The sequence below is a fragment of the Pleurodeles waltl genome, chromosome 6, assembly GCF_031143425.1.
Source record: "Pleurodeles waltl isolate 20211129_DDA chromosome 6, aPleWal1.hap1.20221129, whole genome shotgun sequence".
Lineage (NCBI taxonomy): Eukaryota > Metazoa > Chordata > Amphibia > Caudata > Salamandridae > Pleurodeles > Pleurodeles waltl.
This window is the reverse complement of record NC_090445.1, coordinates 140659754-140676846: the sequence shown is the minus strand read 5'-3', so window position 1 is coordinate 140676846 and position 17093 is coordinate 140659754. Positions and strand designations below refer to the sequence as shown.

The following is a 17093-nucleotide window of genomic DNA, read 5'->3' as shown; positions in this document are numbered from 1 at the left end:
GCAACACCGCCGGCTCCATTCGGAGCCGGCTTCTGTGTTGCAGGGCCTTTCCCGCTGGTCCGGTGGGCGCTCCCTTGGTGGGCGCCCGCCGGCCCAGCGGGAAAGTCGGAATGGCCCCAGCGGTCTTCTGACCGCGGAGCGGTCATTTGACGGGGTAAGTTTGGCGGGCGGCGGGGAATGACCCCCTTAGTGTGTTTCTGCTTGTTTGCCTAATTTAATTTATTTTAAACTTTAAATGTTTACTTGACAATTACATTTTTCTTTTCAATTTATCCTAAAATATATAGTTCTTAAGATATAATTTAATAACGTTTAGCAAAACCTTCAGGGTGGTTACAGAGAGTTGGTTGCAAGGCCTGGCAACAGGTTAGGCTTTATGGCCAATGCCTGCAGTACATAGCCGAAGGCCATGGATGGCGCGGGGTTGGGTGGTTATCGGGGTTGGCCGCAGGGCCTGCTCTGTGGCCCGGCCCTGTGGCCAATCCCTGCGCTGCACAGCTGAAGACGATGCGTGGCACAAGAGTGGGTGGTTATAGGGGTTGGCAGCAGGGCCTGGCCGTGCAATCAACCTCTGCTGCGCATGGCCAAAGGCCATGCGCGATGTGGTTGGATTAATGTAAAGTCATTTAAATTACTTCATGTTGAAAAAAACATAGAAATTCACTGAAAAAACTAAAGGTTACAGGGACGTTATAGTTAGGAAATAGAATTTAAAAAATCTTAGAAATTCACTTACAAAACCAAAGGTTACAGGGACGTTATAGTTTGGTTCTGAATTTGTTTGCACAAAACCAGAGAAATGCAGCAGTTATAGTTAGAGTTATTTCAGTAACTATAACTTGTGCCCTCACCATGCACTACTAACTACCCCACAAATTACAGCACTCATGATATCTTGATAACATCATTGAAAATGTCAATGTAACATCAGCAGTAAAATTATTGATCAGATAACTGTGGTTTTTTTAAGTAAATACATATATATATGCACAGCAATTGCAAATTGACAAGTCAAGAGTAGCCTTCCCATAAAAAACAATTCAAGCCTTCAGCCTTCACTGCAGCAATGATTTGCCCAGTCTCCCAGTACCAGATCTCCATTTTGCCATTTTAAGTGTGGCCCCAGGCTATACACACACACAAACACACACAAAAACACCTCCACACATAATTTGCTATTTCCCTTTGCAGCTGGCCTCAGCAGTTCAATTTTATCCGTGGTCCGGGCTACGTATCCTTAAATATCACGTAAAGAAGCGCAACTATTCAGGAGCACTGCTGTCACATGTCCTCCTATTCTGAGTATCTGTTCTGCAAATGCTTCATCAACAGACAATTCAGGAAACAAATATCTGCCACTGAATTCAGTACCAATTTGGAATCACTTCATACAGACTTCCAGTACTTAATTTGTGCTCGTTGTTCCTGGTGCGGAGCACCAGCACTTATTTTTGAGGGCCGGCCCTTATTTTTTTACCTCAAGCATTGACTACGAACAAAAGACACTCATGGGAAAGACGTAGGGAGAGGAAAACGAAAAAGCGTCACAATGGGAGAAAGCAGAAAGCTGCAAGAGTGAGCAGAAGGGGCAGAGAGTCGCCATAGATGGATTGAAGAGGCCCGCACATTTAATTGCAGCAGCCGCAGAAAAAGGACACAAATGTAGCGTGCATAGCTTATGTGGACAAAAAGTTATGAAGTCCTAAGCGCGAACTACCCCAAAGAGCCAAAAAAGGGCTCAGCACTGGAGGAGGGGAGGAGGAGGGGGTAGGCCCAGCAGCTAAGGGGTTAAGAGGTCTTTGGGCACCAGCACATTTTTATTTACAAATAAAGCACTGCTGACTTCTCTAAATTAGAGTCAAATTATATTTTCTCAATAGATATTAGCAAAGTTGGTGAAATGTTTCCCACATGGTTGGGACCAGAAAATACACTCTTTTATTTAGCGTTCAAAAAGCAGTTTATTGATTATTAATCGCACAGGAACAGTGATTTATATATTCTGGTAAAGAGAGGCAAAGAAACAAAGATAGAAAATCCAAAGAAGAGCCATGGCAGAATGAATAGTCCCATGTGCCAGCCGGTGCCCCTGGCGAGGTGGCACTCTGTGAAGTCTTCAGAAGTAAAGTCACAACCGATATGATCGGTAAAAGTTTTAAAATCTTGTAACCGATTATTCTCTATTTATTGCCCACGTGATAGACATATTGGGCGCCCTCTCGTTTTCGGTGTACTCTCATTCATTTTGGGTGTCCCCTCGTTTGCTTTTATGCGCGGGGGCAAATGTGTTGCGCAGTGCATGAAATTCCCCAGAACATTCTGTGGTTATGTTCGAAGACATGAAAAGGCCGACGCAAATCAGAAGAGCTGGAGCTGTGGGATTATAGAAGGTGTGTCCCTCCTCCGGGGTTATGCATCTTGTTGAAGGTTTCCCAGTAGATAAGCGGTTTCATTAGGAGAGGCCCACTTTCTGCCTATAATTTCTGTTCACTTTGTTTCTCCTCTTGTGAGACAACTCTGCCGTCCATCATTTCCTGGATGATGGTCTTTACAACTCGGCTTCTCACTGGCTCTGGGGCTGAAACAAGAAATGAAATAAACAGTGGAATGCAGGTACGATATCTTTACAGAATAAATGATGTGTCTAATGACAGAGAAGGTCGTGGACATGTTGGATAAAGTATGGAATGCTACGCTCACTTTACGAATCAGGAATTGGATTATGTCCTCTACAATGCATTTATTTGTGTATCTAAAATAAACACAGGTAGTCAAATGACTCTCTAAATGGGACCTATTTGTGTGCATCCATGTTGTGAATGGATTAACAATGCTCGTGTGTCTCATACACACATTGTTATTAGAGGACTACACTTTTATTTTCCCATCTCCATTATTTGAGTCATTCACAGATGGCTCACATGTGAGCACTTTTAGGCTGGTGCATGCCCCATATGTGATTATGTACATATTGGCGTTTTTTCACTTTTGAACATTCTAATGTTGTGCTTGTTTACTACTGCTGTTATTGAGCTGGTGCATTTCCTTTATACACAGTAACATCCATGTGTATGCGTCCGGCGAATGGCTTGGTGTATGTTTTTTACCTTGTGTACCATTGCTAATGTTAGTTCCCTGCTTGAGATGAACATTCTACTTAGTGCATATGCCTCTCGTGAACATTCATATTGAAATACATCTGTTTGCACTAGTGCACGTGCTGCATTGGAACGTTCGCTTTGCTGAGGTAGCGCCTCTTCTGATCTTTGCAATATTGTTACTAACCGCTGATTTCAACATGCTAATATTGGTGCATGTTCTTAATGTGAATAAGCATACATTCCAGCACGTTCCTCGTAACCAAGTTACATTTGGTGTATTTGTATCATGAGAATATTCTGATTGATGAACGCGACTTGCGTTAATGTTCTAGTTGGTGCATGTGCCATGTGGGAATGTTTTAATTATAATGAGAGCCCTTCATCTTAACATGTTAATCATGGCGGAGGAGAACATGTTAACAGTGGTGCAAGTGACTTGTAAGAAGGTTCTCCTGATGAAAATATGCTTTGTGTGAACTTTATAGTTGGTGCATGCGCGTTTGCGGAATGTTCTATTTGGTGCATGTGCAACATATGAATATAAAAATATTATCAGTAGAGTCTCAAGTAACATTCTAATGGTGATGCATATTTTCATATTTGTCATGTAAGCATCCTTATGTTGCTGTGTGTCTCCTATTGGAATGTTGTATCAATGGTACTTTTTCGTCATGTGACCATCCTGATCTCTCTGGTTCTAACAGGCCTTCACTGAGATGAACGTCTTTACATAACCTAGTCAGTCATCAGGCCCCCTTCAGTGTCTGCTGTCCTTCATTCTGGAGTGATAGTTAGGCTAAAGGTCATCTCCACTTTCAATCCATAGAGAAGCAACTCACCAGGAGTGAGTGTGTGCTTGAGTTAGAAGGTACATTGTATGTGATAAATGAGGTGGGGCGAGCGAGTGGACCCCCCCACTGTGTCAGATGTATTAAATCCAATGCTCGGGATGAGAATTCGTTTCACTCCACACAGTTGGAAGTTGAGAGTACACTCAATCATTTATGATGAAGAAGGCGATTCTAGATACCAAAAGGATTATTTTTTAATGAGGCAGAAATGTAATGAAATTCCTACTTTCTGTGTCACTTGACATGTAAAAGAATCGTTTTCATTCTTAACGAAGACATTTATGGGCATTGAGTACTGCACAAAATAAAATCCCAGAATAATTACAATCAATGTATTATTTGCATCTTTTTCCATCCTTTGTTTTCACTGACGCATTTCAGTTTAAAGAGAGGCACATTTCCTTCGTTACTTTCTGTGGAGCACTCGTACCAATGCAGTACTGTGACATGGGTTCTTTAGCACTGTTAGTGGAAATGAAAGAGTGTACAAGATGCCGGTTCCAAATTTTAACTTTAGCTTTTAAAGTTGGAAAAAGGTGCCAGAAGTTACATAGGAAAAAATAAAATGGCCCAGTGATTCTAGTGTTTTCTATTGTGAAACCTTTAATGCCCCAGAGGAGTGATGGCCTTAACTTCACATTTAATTCGCTCCTTTGATAAGGCCTGCATGAGCTACGTCACCATTGTTAATAATGCATACAGAGAAGCTGGACAGAAGAGGCCAAACGCTTTAAAGGGCCAGAACCCTCCTTATCTACTGGCATGAAATGAACTACTGCTGCCACCCTGGAACTATATGTCCCATAGGAACATTTTGGTGCCTGTTTTTTATCATACTAGACAAGACTTCAAACAGACAGATGGGAGGATTGCACGAGAACCCTCCACCGTGATATTCAGCCATTATCGCAAAAGCTCACAAAAAGAGGCACACTTACCTTTTGATGGGGGAGGGATGTAACTCTTGGTCTTTTGTTCTACATATCCACTGAAAAGAAACAATATGCATATCACATACACATGACTGAGAATGTACTGTTTCATAATCATTCTATACACAATGTTTGATGTCTACTGGCATGATAGGTTTTAATTGAGGTTTTACCAAGGGGTTCCCAATGTTACTTTTTTGATTGAATTGGGGCTCCTCGCTTCACTGCAATGGAACTCGACGCAAAAGCCTGGAACCTTTATATTACTAAAGTGCAGGTATTTAGAATTTGACAAGTTCTTACCTTCCCTGACCCTCCAGCAGGCACCTGTAGGTCTCAATCTCCCTCTCCAGTCGGCATTTGATGTCCAGGAGTTGCTCATACTCTGCCATATTGTTCTCCATCTCTTCCTTGATTGCTGCAAGTCCTTCCTCCAGTTGACAGATCTTCTCTTGAAGGTGTGCCAGCTGGAGGCAGTAGGTCCCTTCTGTTTCTGCCAAGTTAGCTTCCATGGATTTTTTCTGGGTTTAAAAAAGACAAGAGGGACTCATGACACAAAGCGATGGAATGTGCTGTAGACGGCATTGGGCAAAGCATGAGGAAGAATGGGTCTAGGCTACATCCCTTCCCTGAAGTCCAGAATAATGTGTTACAATCAAGTACATTTAAGTGTGACATTTTGCCAAGCCTTCCTTGGATTTCTATCAGAAAAATAGGCATTTGCCAATTGAGCACATACAGTAGGTGTCAGTGGTGTAAGGAAGCCTGCTCCCCCCTGCAAACTCCACAAAGAGGCTCCTTCAGGAGCTCTCTGGCCAGGGTGCTGTGCTCCCCCCCCCACACCACAGGGGCTGTAGGGGCCTTTGTACATCACTGGTAGGTGTCAGAAATCTCTGAGTGCAGTGCCTCATGCCCATGAAGCGTCCAGGGTGTCTTTAAGAGTGCATGGGGGCATTATTATGAGGGAGATACTGTGACTATGGCTACATGCTTCATGCTTTGTTTTCATTCCCATTGTGAATGCATCCTTGGAAGAGTCTCCACGCTAGTTCAAGGTATGTACACAGTGCACTTGCTACTGCCCCTCTAAGCTGCTGATGCAGCTGTGTCTATTCTAAAGCCATTCCACTACAAATGCCTCCTCCCCACCCTGATGTTATCTATATGTTTGGGCATTTCCTCTCATTCATACCATATAAATGGGCATATTTACAACACAGCGCACTGTGGCGCATGTTAGGACAATAGCATCAGAATTTTTGATGCTATATGTCGCATTGCTGGTGCTAGTCCAGCAAAGCACAGGAAGGCCCATAGAGTAATGCACTAACGTCACTTCAATGCTTGCCCTGAGCAGGCATTAAAAAATGATGCTAGAATGGTGCATGAAATTTTGTACATTTCACTGCACCATTTTTTTGGGCCTCCCTGTGGGAGAACGCCCCCGCATACATTATACCCAGCGCAGTTATAATGTGGCGCAAGGGTTACAAAGTGATGCAATGCTTGCATTGAGCCTTATAAATATGGTGCAGGGTAGGGCACTGGTTAGCACCGTCTTAGTGTACAAGAAATGATGCTAAGGTGGAGATAGGGGCTTGTAAATATGCTCCTCAGTTCTTTAACATACAGTAGACACTGAAATATTGCCCAAAGGGACTGCTTGCTTACTCTCCAGTTCTACTTTGTGATCATACTATTATTGAGGGTGTTGTGTCCTATAACAGAGGAAATCATTGTCTCAGTTTTAATCGTTAGATTTATGTTTTGATTCTTTGTGTGACAAGTTGCATAGATTATATTTTAAAATATATATAATTTTATTTGTGGGTGCCTGGAATTTATGTTTAGTCGTGGCATTTATGTACATTCCGAATAAATGAAACAAAAGAGTATTAGTAGTTTGCGTGGTTATTTATAGAAGAACTTTGCTTCAATACACAAGTAATGTAGCGTAGATAACTTAGAAATCAAATTGTCTCTTGGCGCTGTTAAGGGGAAAACTCAGTGGTCTGCTACTGGGAGTAATATCCAGATTGGAAGGTCAACACCTGATTTCAAAGTCAAACCTACACTTCCTTCTTTCTGAAATTACCAATATAGATGAGTGCAGCTCTACCAAGTTTTGCTTGTGTGACTAGCAGCTCCAGTCAAGATTTTTTCTTTGCACTGTGGAACTTTTTGGTGTATTTTATCCCTTTATAAAAGCAGTACTAGGATTTCCGGAAAGTGAAGAAATAAAGTGAACTGGGAAAGATACCCACACATGGACATAGGAACCGTGATACTTCTATAAATCCCTTAAAACTGAGAAGAGAGACCCATGTGCTATATAAGGGGTGGTTCCATCATGTTCATAGGTTCCTCAAGACCTTCCCCAAAGAATGGGGGATATAATATGCTTGGAAAGATTTCTCAACATGAAGTCTATTTACAAAGAAATAGAGTAATTGAAATAACTTACCATCGTCAGAGCTGCTTGCAGGTCAATTTCCAAAGCTTGTAGGGCGTGTTTTAAGTCATAGACCTCTCTCTTGCTCGTCTGCACCTCCTCAGCTCCGGCAGAGATCTCTTGCTTGATGGCATTGCTCTAAGAAACAACATGGGCTTTGGTAACTTTCCCATATTTAGACACCAGAACAAGTGATGGACTGCTTGAATTTAACTCAGCCACTGGTGGTTACTCTGGGACATATTCCATTCCAGTCTTTTTTAATTGTCTGTGTTGTTACAGGCAGGAACAAAGCAAATGCAAATCTATATTTAATGCACACATCTTCCCAAATCTAAGGCATCAAAGTGGACTGATCTGTGGGGACTGGTGTAAGCCCTGGGTAGGTTTAGTGATTTATGTAGAACCTGAAATGGTCTGAGTTGGCGACAGCCTTATGGGTATTTCAGTGTACACTAACTTGTTTGAAAATATCTAGGTTGCCCATAGTTCATTCCTTCCTATCCCACAGCCCACAGGACATTCCTCCCTTCCTTACCGCTTCCAGGAACTTTGCTTCAGCATCCCGGCGATTCTTTTCTGCCATCTCCTCGTACTGGTATCGCATGTCGCCAAGGATCTTCAGCAGGTTGATGCCTGGGACGGCATTCATCTCTACGCTAAGCTGTCCTTCGGCTCCTAATAGTCCCTTCAATTCCTGCAAGGGGAGTAACAGCATGTCATGGTCTTAACCAGGATTAACAGTAAGCATGGATAAATATGTTCCATTCTCGGCTATTTTTATAGTTGATTTGGTATAAGTCAATTTACCAAAAGTCCAGCGGCAGCAGAAGTGACTTCATACATCATTTGATCCCCAGTACCATCTTAGTTATGACCAGTAGCCCACCCTTGGCCCCGCAAACACCTCCGACTGGCTTGTGAGATGGGATGGGAGGTCAATGAATGTATGTTACAATGGCTCTTTGAAGTATATTTACTTTGTTTCTCCCATTCTGTTTAGATTGCTGACATCTGCCAACGCCATCACGCCCTCACAAGACCTCTTCAACTCCCTCGCCACCTTCTTTCATCGTAAGATCACCGACCTACACGACAGCTTCGGACACCAGACCCAGCCAACCACCACAGAACCTGCAACCCCAGCCATCACCCTCAACTCATGGACTCACATCAACACGGAAGAGACCAAAGCTACCATGAACTCCATCCACTCCAGTGCCCCCTTGGACCCCTGCCCACACTTCATCTCCAACAAAGCCGACGACATCATCGCCCCGCATCTCCAGACCATCATCAACAGCTCGTTTGCTTCTGCCACCTTCCCCGAGAGCTGGAAACACGCAGAAGTCAACGCCCTACTGAAGAAACCTACGGCGGACCCCAGCGACATGAAGAACTTCCTCCCCATCTCGCTCCTCCCCTTCCCTGCCAAAGTCATAGAGAAGACCGCCAACAAGCAACTTACCAACTTCCTTGAAGACAACAACCTACTCGACCCCTCTCAGTCCGGATTCCGAGCCAATCACAGCACAGAAACCGCCCTCATCTCAGTCACAGACGACATCAGAACTCTGATGGACAACCGAGAAACAGTCGCCCTCATCCTCCTCGACCTCTCGGCTGCCTTCAACACCGTCTGCCACCGAACCCTAATATCCCACCTCCGCTCCACCGGGATCCAAGGACAGGCCCTGGACTGCATCACCTCCTTCCTCTCCAACCGCTCCCAAATAGTCTACCTCCCTCCTTTCTGCTCAGACCCCACCGAGATCATCTGCGGCATCCCGCAAGGCTCCTCGCTCAGCCCGACTCTCTTCAATGTCTACATGAGCCCACTCGCCTACATCGTACGCAAACACAACATCAACATCACCTCCTACACCGACGACACTCAGCTGATACTTTCCCTCACCAAGGACCCCACCAGCGCCAAGACCAACCTGCAAGATGGAATGAAAGACGTCACAGAATGGATGAAACTCAGCCGTCTGAAACTGAACTCAGACAAAACGGAAGTCCTCATCCTCGGAAACACCCCGTCCGCCTGGGACGACTCCTGGTGGCCCACGGAACCTCGGATTCATCCTGGACCCACTTCTCACCATGACCAAACAGGTCAATGCCGTATCATCCTCCTGCTTCCTCACCCTCCGCATGCTCCGAAAGATCTTCCGTTGGATCCCCACCGACACCAGAAAGACCATGACCCACGCCCTCGTCACGAGCCGCCTGGACTACGGCAACACCCTATACGCAGGAACCACTGCTAAACTCCAGAAACGTCTGCAGCGAATTCAAAACGCCTCCGCCCGCCTCGTCCACGACATACCCCGCAACAGCCACATCTCCGCCCACCTGAGACACCTGCACTGGCTTCCCGTCAAAAAAAGGATCACCTTCCGACTCCTCACCCACGCACACAAAGCCCTCCACAACAAGGGACCCGAATACCTCAACCGTCGCCTCAGTTTCTACACACCCACCCGTCAACTTCGCACCGCCAACCTCGCTCTCGCTGCCGTCCCTCGCATCCGCTGCACCACGGCAGGTGGGAAATCCTTCTCCTACCTGGCGGCCAAGACATGGAATTCCCTCCCCACCAACCTCAGGACCACCCAGGACCACCTCGCATTCCGGAGGCAACTCAAGACCTGGCTCTTCGAGCAGCAGTAACCCCATCCCCCTAGCGCCTTGAGACCCGCACAGGTGAGTAGCGCGCATTATAAATGTTTGTGATTTGATTTGATTTGATGGCAAAAGCAGTGATAGGAGTACCCAAGGGTCTGTCAGTGGTTGCAGCCGCTATCCCTGGCCACCACTTATTCTCATCTATTGTTACTTTCACTAAATAAATCATAACCTAGTTGCCTGCTGCAGATCACCGCACAGCAAATACCCCTATACATAAGAACACTGTTACTGTTTTGTAGCTGCATCCACTTCTCCAAAGGGGATATCAGTAGGTATACTATTAAAATATAGCACTGCTTTTGTTTCAATGCTATATTGGGCATTGCCCTAAGTGCAAAGTTCTAGCACTTTGACAGCAGCAGATGAATTGCTGTGTCTGATTTAAGAGACACAATTGCAAGCACGTTGTAGTCTAGAAATAGTAAGTGGGGTTGTTTAGCAAGAAGGTTGTGAGTTGTGCTGATAAGGAGATTCAGTCTAGTCACAGGCAGATGACTCAGGTTAATTGATTGCTGCTGAGATCTGGTGTAACCTGCAAGCCACACGTTCAAAATCCTTCACAGCGCCATCTCAATGTTTCACTCTTTTGATGTTAGTAAATTGAGCATCATTAAATTGGAAAACTGTATCTTCTATTAATGGCATCACCGTGTTTGAAACACTTTTAAAAACTGATTAAAATTAGAGAGTATATGAAGTTGTGATCTGAGAGAATGTTGTATAGTGGGAAAAACCTAAGCTGTAATAGAAAGTAGTATGTTCATTAATGAAAGTCCTGACACAGGCTGGGAGGATGTGTGGACTAGCATGCAGAAAATGTGGCTTGGAGGGACTGGGATCTAGCAGGAATGTATATTTGTCAAATAGAGATTTTATCAAAAAATAGGAAATGTGATAAGGCAGAATGCAGGAGATGTGGACTGTCATTAAGGAAGAAAAATATGGTGTATCAACCAGACATATGTTTCGTGAAGGAGATCTAGCCTAACATAATGAATACAATGTTCAAAGGATATATTTCATAACAAAATTAAGCTGATGTAGTCTAGGAGGAATGGTTTAACAGGGAAATGTGATGTTGTCTAGCACAAGGTGATATACCCTCCTAGAAAGGCAATATGGTCTTCTAAGAAGAACAAACTCTGAAACAGCATAAAAAAGGAAATCTAGACTAGCTAAATTAAGGACTTTTTATCTCACAAGAAAGATATATTGTCTAGCAGAGAAAATGCAACACGGACTACCAAAAACATGCATGGCAGGAGATGAACTAAATTAAAAAGATACATTACCAACAGCAAGAAGATATCGTCTTAGAAGAAGAAGAGGAAGAAGAAGAAGATGAAGAACAAGAAGGAGATGGATAGGTGTCCTAGAAGAAGAAGGGGTTCAATAACCAGACCTTTAAATTTTAATTAATGAGTTTAACACTTCATTGCTGAGAACTCCTATCCTAGTGGCTTTCTCCCCATGTGCCCAAACCGCTCAATACTGAGAGTCTCCATTTTGTTGACATTGTAATAATGTGTACTAAAGTTTTCGAAAGTAGTGCATTTAGACTTTACTTGTTTGCCAATCTGACTTTTTCTATGGCTTCTAAAAATGATTGAATTATTCAGGTGAATGACAGCCACCCTTTCAAGATATCCTCTCTTCACAAAAATCAAAAAGAAAATACCTGAACCCTAGCTAGGAATGCAACAGGTTAGAAAACAATAATGCTGCCATGGCTACCTTTCTTTAGAGCACCACAATATGGCGGTCATTCTGACCTTGGCGGACGGCGGAGGCCGTCCGGCAAGGTACCGCCGTCAGAACACCGCACCACGGTCAAAAGACCGCGGCGGTGATTCTGAGATTTGCCCGGGGCTGGCGGGCGGCCGCCAAAAGACCGCCCGCCAGCCCGGGGCAAATCAACCTTCCCACTAGGATGCCGGCTCAGAATTGAGCCGGCGGAGTGGGAAGGTGCGACGGGTGCAGTTGCACCTGTCGCGTATTTCTCCAAAAGACCGCCCGCCAGCCCAGGGAAAAACTCCCTTCCCACAAGGATGCCGGCTCGTAATCGAGCCGGCGGAGTGGGAAGGTGCGACGGGTGCTACTGCACCCGTCGCGTATTTCACTGTCTGCAAGGCAGACAGTGAAATACATTTTGGGGCCCTCTTACGGGGGCCCCGCGACTCCCCCTCCCGCCATCCGGTTCCCGGCGGGAGAACCGCCAGGAACTGGATGGCGGGAGGGGGAGTCGGAATCCCCAAGCCTTGGAGGATTCCTTGGGGGCAGCGGGAAACCGGCGGGAGACCGCCGGTTTCCCTTCTCTGACCGCGGCTAAGCCGCCGCGGTCAGAATGCCCCGCGGGGCACCGCCGGCCTGTCGGCGGTGCTCCCGCGTGCCGCGGCCCTGGCGGTTACAAACCGCCAGGGTCGTAATGAGGGCCAAAGTCTGCATTTCCTGATGAGCCATCTGTGCTAGGAGGGAGAAGAGGAGAGGTCACTGACACCTGAAAGGGCTGTGCCTGCCTCACACAATGCAGTCTCCAACCCCCTGGTGAGTGGGGCTTGGCCTGGGCAAGGCAGGATTTCACATTTAAGAGAGACTTTGCTTTGAAGTAGGCCTACTTCAAAGGAGAAATTGGGTATAAGAAGGGCACCCAAAACCAGAGACTTTAGAACACTTCTGGAAACCAAGAGGAACCTCTGCCTGGAGAAGAGCTAAAGAGCTGAGGAAGAGGAGCTGCACTGCCTGTGAATGTGCTTTGTGGAGCTATCCTGCAGTTGCTGCTTCTGCCAGAGTAAGAGGGAAAATAATGGACTTTGTGTGCCTTCCATCTTGGGAAGATCTCCAAGGGCTTGATTAAGAGCTTGCCTCCTGTTGTTTGAAGTCTCAGGGACAGCAAAGACTTCTCTCTGCCAGCACCTGGAGTCTCTGGAGAGACTCCTACTCTGACAAGTGGTGCCCATTGTTGTAAAATGGGGTATTGGTAAGGGCAGGTAAGTACCTACACTTAGCAATAGGCCACTAACCTCCACTTAGGTCCAGTTAGGTCTCAGTAAATTAAACCCAGCTCAACCCTTGGTAGCTTGACAACGAGCGACAACGCTTAACTTAGGACACAGAGGGGGACATTACGACCTCGGCGGTCTTCACAGAAGACCGCTGAGGCCGCGGGAGACAGAATACCGCCATTGCCGGCGGTATTGCTGCCTCCCTATTATGACATTTCCGCTGGGCCAGCGGACAATAACAGTGTTACCGTCCGCTGGCCCAGCAAAAATGTCACATCAACATTGCTGCCAGCTCATAATAGAGCCGGCGGCAATGCTGATGTGCAGCGGGTGCAGTAGTACCCGTCGTGCATTTCACTGCCCGAAATTCGGGCAGTGAAATGCGCGACGGGCTATGCCTGGGGGCCCCTGCACTGCCCATGCCAAGTGCATGGGCAGTGCAGGGGCCCCCAGGGGCACCCCAAGTCCCCTTACCGCCAGCCTTTTCATGGCGGTGTTTACCACCACGGACAGGCTGGCGGTCGGGGACTCATAATCGCCAGGGCAGCGGTGCTTGCACCGCTGCCCTGGGGATTATTACCGCCAGGCGGAAACCTGGCGGTTAAGTGGAGGGGCTGGCGGTATGGCCGTGGCTTTTGCACCACAGTCATAATAGCTGGCGGGACACCGCCAGCCTCATGGTGGTATTCCCGCCACCTTACCGCCGGCCGCCAGGGTCGTAATGACCCCCAGAGTGTAAAGCATTCAAATATGACAAAACAGTAATCAAATAAAACACAGGAAACAGTTTAAAAATCTGAAACCAATTTATAAAAATAGATTATATTTTTATCTTTCAAATGACACAAAAACAAATAAAATCGGATAAGGGGAACCGGAGATATGAATTTTTAAAGAATTATTGTTTTCTAGTGCCTAGAAACAAAAAGCGCCACTCTGGTCGCACCTCGACCGGGGCAAAGTCAAAGTTTAAGGACGACCGCGATGGAGCCCAGCTCGGCTACAGCCTGCAGGAGGCCTTGGTCAAAGGTTTACCTTCGGACTTAGTCGTTTTTCTGAAACTTTTCTTCAGCGGGATGAACCTGCCAGTCCAATCTGACCTCCTGGAATTCTTCCCCGGATACGCGTCGCGGGAACCCTCGGTGGAGATTTTTACCATCGGACTTAGTTGTTTTTTCAAGGTGAAAATCCTTCGACCGGGGCAAACCTGGATCTTGATCCGACGTCTTTGGAGCCCTCCTCGGATACGCTGGATGGGAGGTCCCGGTCAACTTACGATGTTCGGACTTAGGGCCAGATGTAGGTAGATATGGTTTTGCGACTCGCAATTTGCGAGTTGCAAAACCATATCTTGGAATGGTGTCCATGACACCATCTGCGAATCGCAAGGGAGTCGCAAAGACCCACCTCATTAATATTAATGAGGTGGGTCGCAATTTGCGACCCCCTTGAGATTCCCTGCACTCACAGGGATGGTGGCCTGCTGGAGACAGCAGACCACCATGTCTGTGACTGCTTTTTTAATAAAGCAGTTTTTTTTTTTGTATTGCAGCCCGTTTTCCTTAAAAGAAAACGAGTTGCAATACAAACAAAAAAATGGAACCATTTGGTTTCATTTTTTCAGAGTAGGCAGTGGTCCATTGGACCACTGTCTGCTCTGAAAAAATATTTTTTGCCACATTCACAAAGGGGAAGGGGTCCCATGGGGACCCCTTCCCTTTTGCGAATGAGTGAGCACCCACTTCACATGGGTGCTAACTGCGAACTGCTTTGCGACCGCGTTCGCGGTATCAAAGCAATTCTGCATTGCGGTGCGAATCACAAATAGGAAGGGAACGCCCCTTCCTATTTGCGAGTCGCATTCACATTTTGCGAGTCGGTCCCGACTCGCAAAGTGGGAATGTGCATCGCGATGCCCGTTTTGCATGGCGTAAACTGCAGATTTTGCAGTTTGCGCCATGTAAAATGGTTCCTACATCTGGGCCCTAGTCTTTTTTTGGGAGATTTTCTTTACCTGGACGAACCAGCAAATCAGGCCGGGTCGCGGTTGAGGCAAGCCAGCTAGAGTTGCCGTGGCGGGTCGGTCCCTCTATGGAGCTTTTTTTCAAAAGTTCTCCAAACTTCCCCAAACTTCTGGGGCTTCTCAGGAGTAGGTGCAGGGGACTCTGGTTAGCAATTTTTCTCCTTTAGCAAACAGGGAGTCCCTCCTTGAACCAGTTGAAGCCAGGCAAAGTCCTTCTTGTGGTGAAGCCCAAGTGTGCAGCTGGTGCAGTCCTTCTGAGTGCAGGTTCCAGGTGCAGGCCAGGGGTCCAGCAGGGCAGACTTTCTTCTCCTTTGGTTCTTCCTTGTTGGAATCTGATGGGGATCTGAGGTGTGGGTGCAGGTCTGCCAGTTTTATCCTTGCTCCTGGGTGAAAAGCAGGGGGGTTCTAGTTCTCCAATCATTTGCAGGGTCCTTCCCCCTGTGATGACCACTTCCTGGGAAGTGTGGCAAAAATCAATCCCAAGAGGCAACATTCTCCAAAAATCCATCATGGCTGATTCTGATCTTTGGAGGTTACATCTGGCTGAGCCCACCCACTGGTGTGTCTAAAAATCATAAACACACCCCTCTCCTGCCCTCTCCTAATCTAATCAAGGGGGCACCTAGTTGTCTGGGGTTGCAGGATGTGGGGGTGTTGCTGGTTGCTCCAAATCTCCTTCTCTGCCTTTGAAGACCAGTTTGGCAGCCCTCCCCCTTCCTGCCTCACCATCTGCTGAGGGGAGATTCCCTCCCACAGGCACATTCCTTCGTGTGAAGCCAGGCCACTTCACACCTCATCAAGGCAGCCTAGCTAGGCTGCTTGAGGCTGGCCAATCAGAGCACAGCAGCAAAACAATGCAGGGCTGAAATTGGCAACTTTTCAGTTAAAGTTTAAAACTCTTTACCTGAACAAGTTATATTAAATCCAACAACTGGAAGTTGTGGGATTTAATACAACAATTAATTTGATACCAAACTCTTGGTTTGCATCATTTAAGGAGACTTTAAAAATTAAAATAAAATCTCCCCATTCTAGCCTATGAACGCCATTTACTACAATGAGGGAAAAACGAATTTGGCTGTTTTTACCTCACCAGGGCTTATAAAACTATTTTTATAAAGTCCCTGCTTATAGTTACATGGCACCCAGCCCTAGGGGCACATAGGGCACACCTTAGGGGTGACTTATATGTAAAACTAAGGTAGTTTAAGACTTTGGAACTACTTTTAATTCCAAAGTCGAATTTGCATATAACTTTAATTTAAAAGCAGCCAGCAAGGCAGGCCTGCCTTTAAAATGACACTGGGCACCTCAGCAGTGCACCTATGGGCGCACTACCTATGCTATGGTCCCTAAACCTACATGCCCTACCCCATATTAGGGACTTATAGGTAGGTTAATTTAGCCAATTATAATTAGCATAATTTGCATATCCATTTTACACAGAGCACTGGCCCTGGGACTGGTAAGCAGTACCCAGGGCACAGCCAAGAGTCAGTAACCACCAATACCTGTCCAAAAAGTGTAGGGGTGACCAGGGCAAAAAGGAGGCCTTTCCTACAGAATACTACATAATGTCAGTTAAAACCAAAAACAAAAATTGATTCCACTGCTAACCCAAAGAAAAAGATAGCAACCCTAGAAAACCCAGAGGAAAACTAAGAAGCCCAAGAAACAAGGAAGGGCACCTCTTGGGTAATCTAACAATCCCTTCGGTGTGTTCTTGCATTAATCAAGTTAAACACTTTAGACTCAACATACAACTTAGGATCTGAGGAAAACAACATACAGTGTACGCCTTGATAGATTCAGGGGCTACAGGCAACTTTGTGGACTTACAAACTGCCCAAAAACTACAAATTCCCAGTATCAAAAAGGAAATACCTGAAATTGTGCAAGCAGTAGATGGCAGTGAATTAGCAGGAGGACCAGTCACTATGCACACCTCACAAATGCAGAGGACGTGCAAGGATGCCAATAACCAGGAACATTGTGATGAGATACTCTTTGATATAATTCAAGCTCCCCAGTACGGCTT

At 46.0% G+C, this 17093-nt stretch overlaps 1 protein-coding gene across 1 annotated transcript; it reads right to left on the bottom strand.

Moving 5' to 3' along the window:
• Positions 1-2218: 2218 nt before the first annotated feature.
• LOC138301501 (keratin, type I cytoskeletal 12-like) lies at positions 2219-9122 on the bottom strand. The gene is made up of 6 exons (XM_069242014.1): positions 9105-9122; positions 7875-8033; positions 7349-7474; positions 5188-5405; positions 4891-4940; positions 2219-2572 (listed from the first exon to the last, which is right to left on the bottom strand). The coding sequence occupies exons 1-6, from the start codon at positions 9120-9122 to the stop codon at positions 2475-2477; spliced, it is 669 nt and encodes a 222-aa protein (XP_069098115.1). The 3' UTR covers positions 2219-2474.
• Between the last annotated feature and the right edge of the window lie 7971 nt (positions 9123-17093).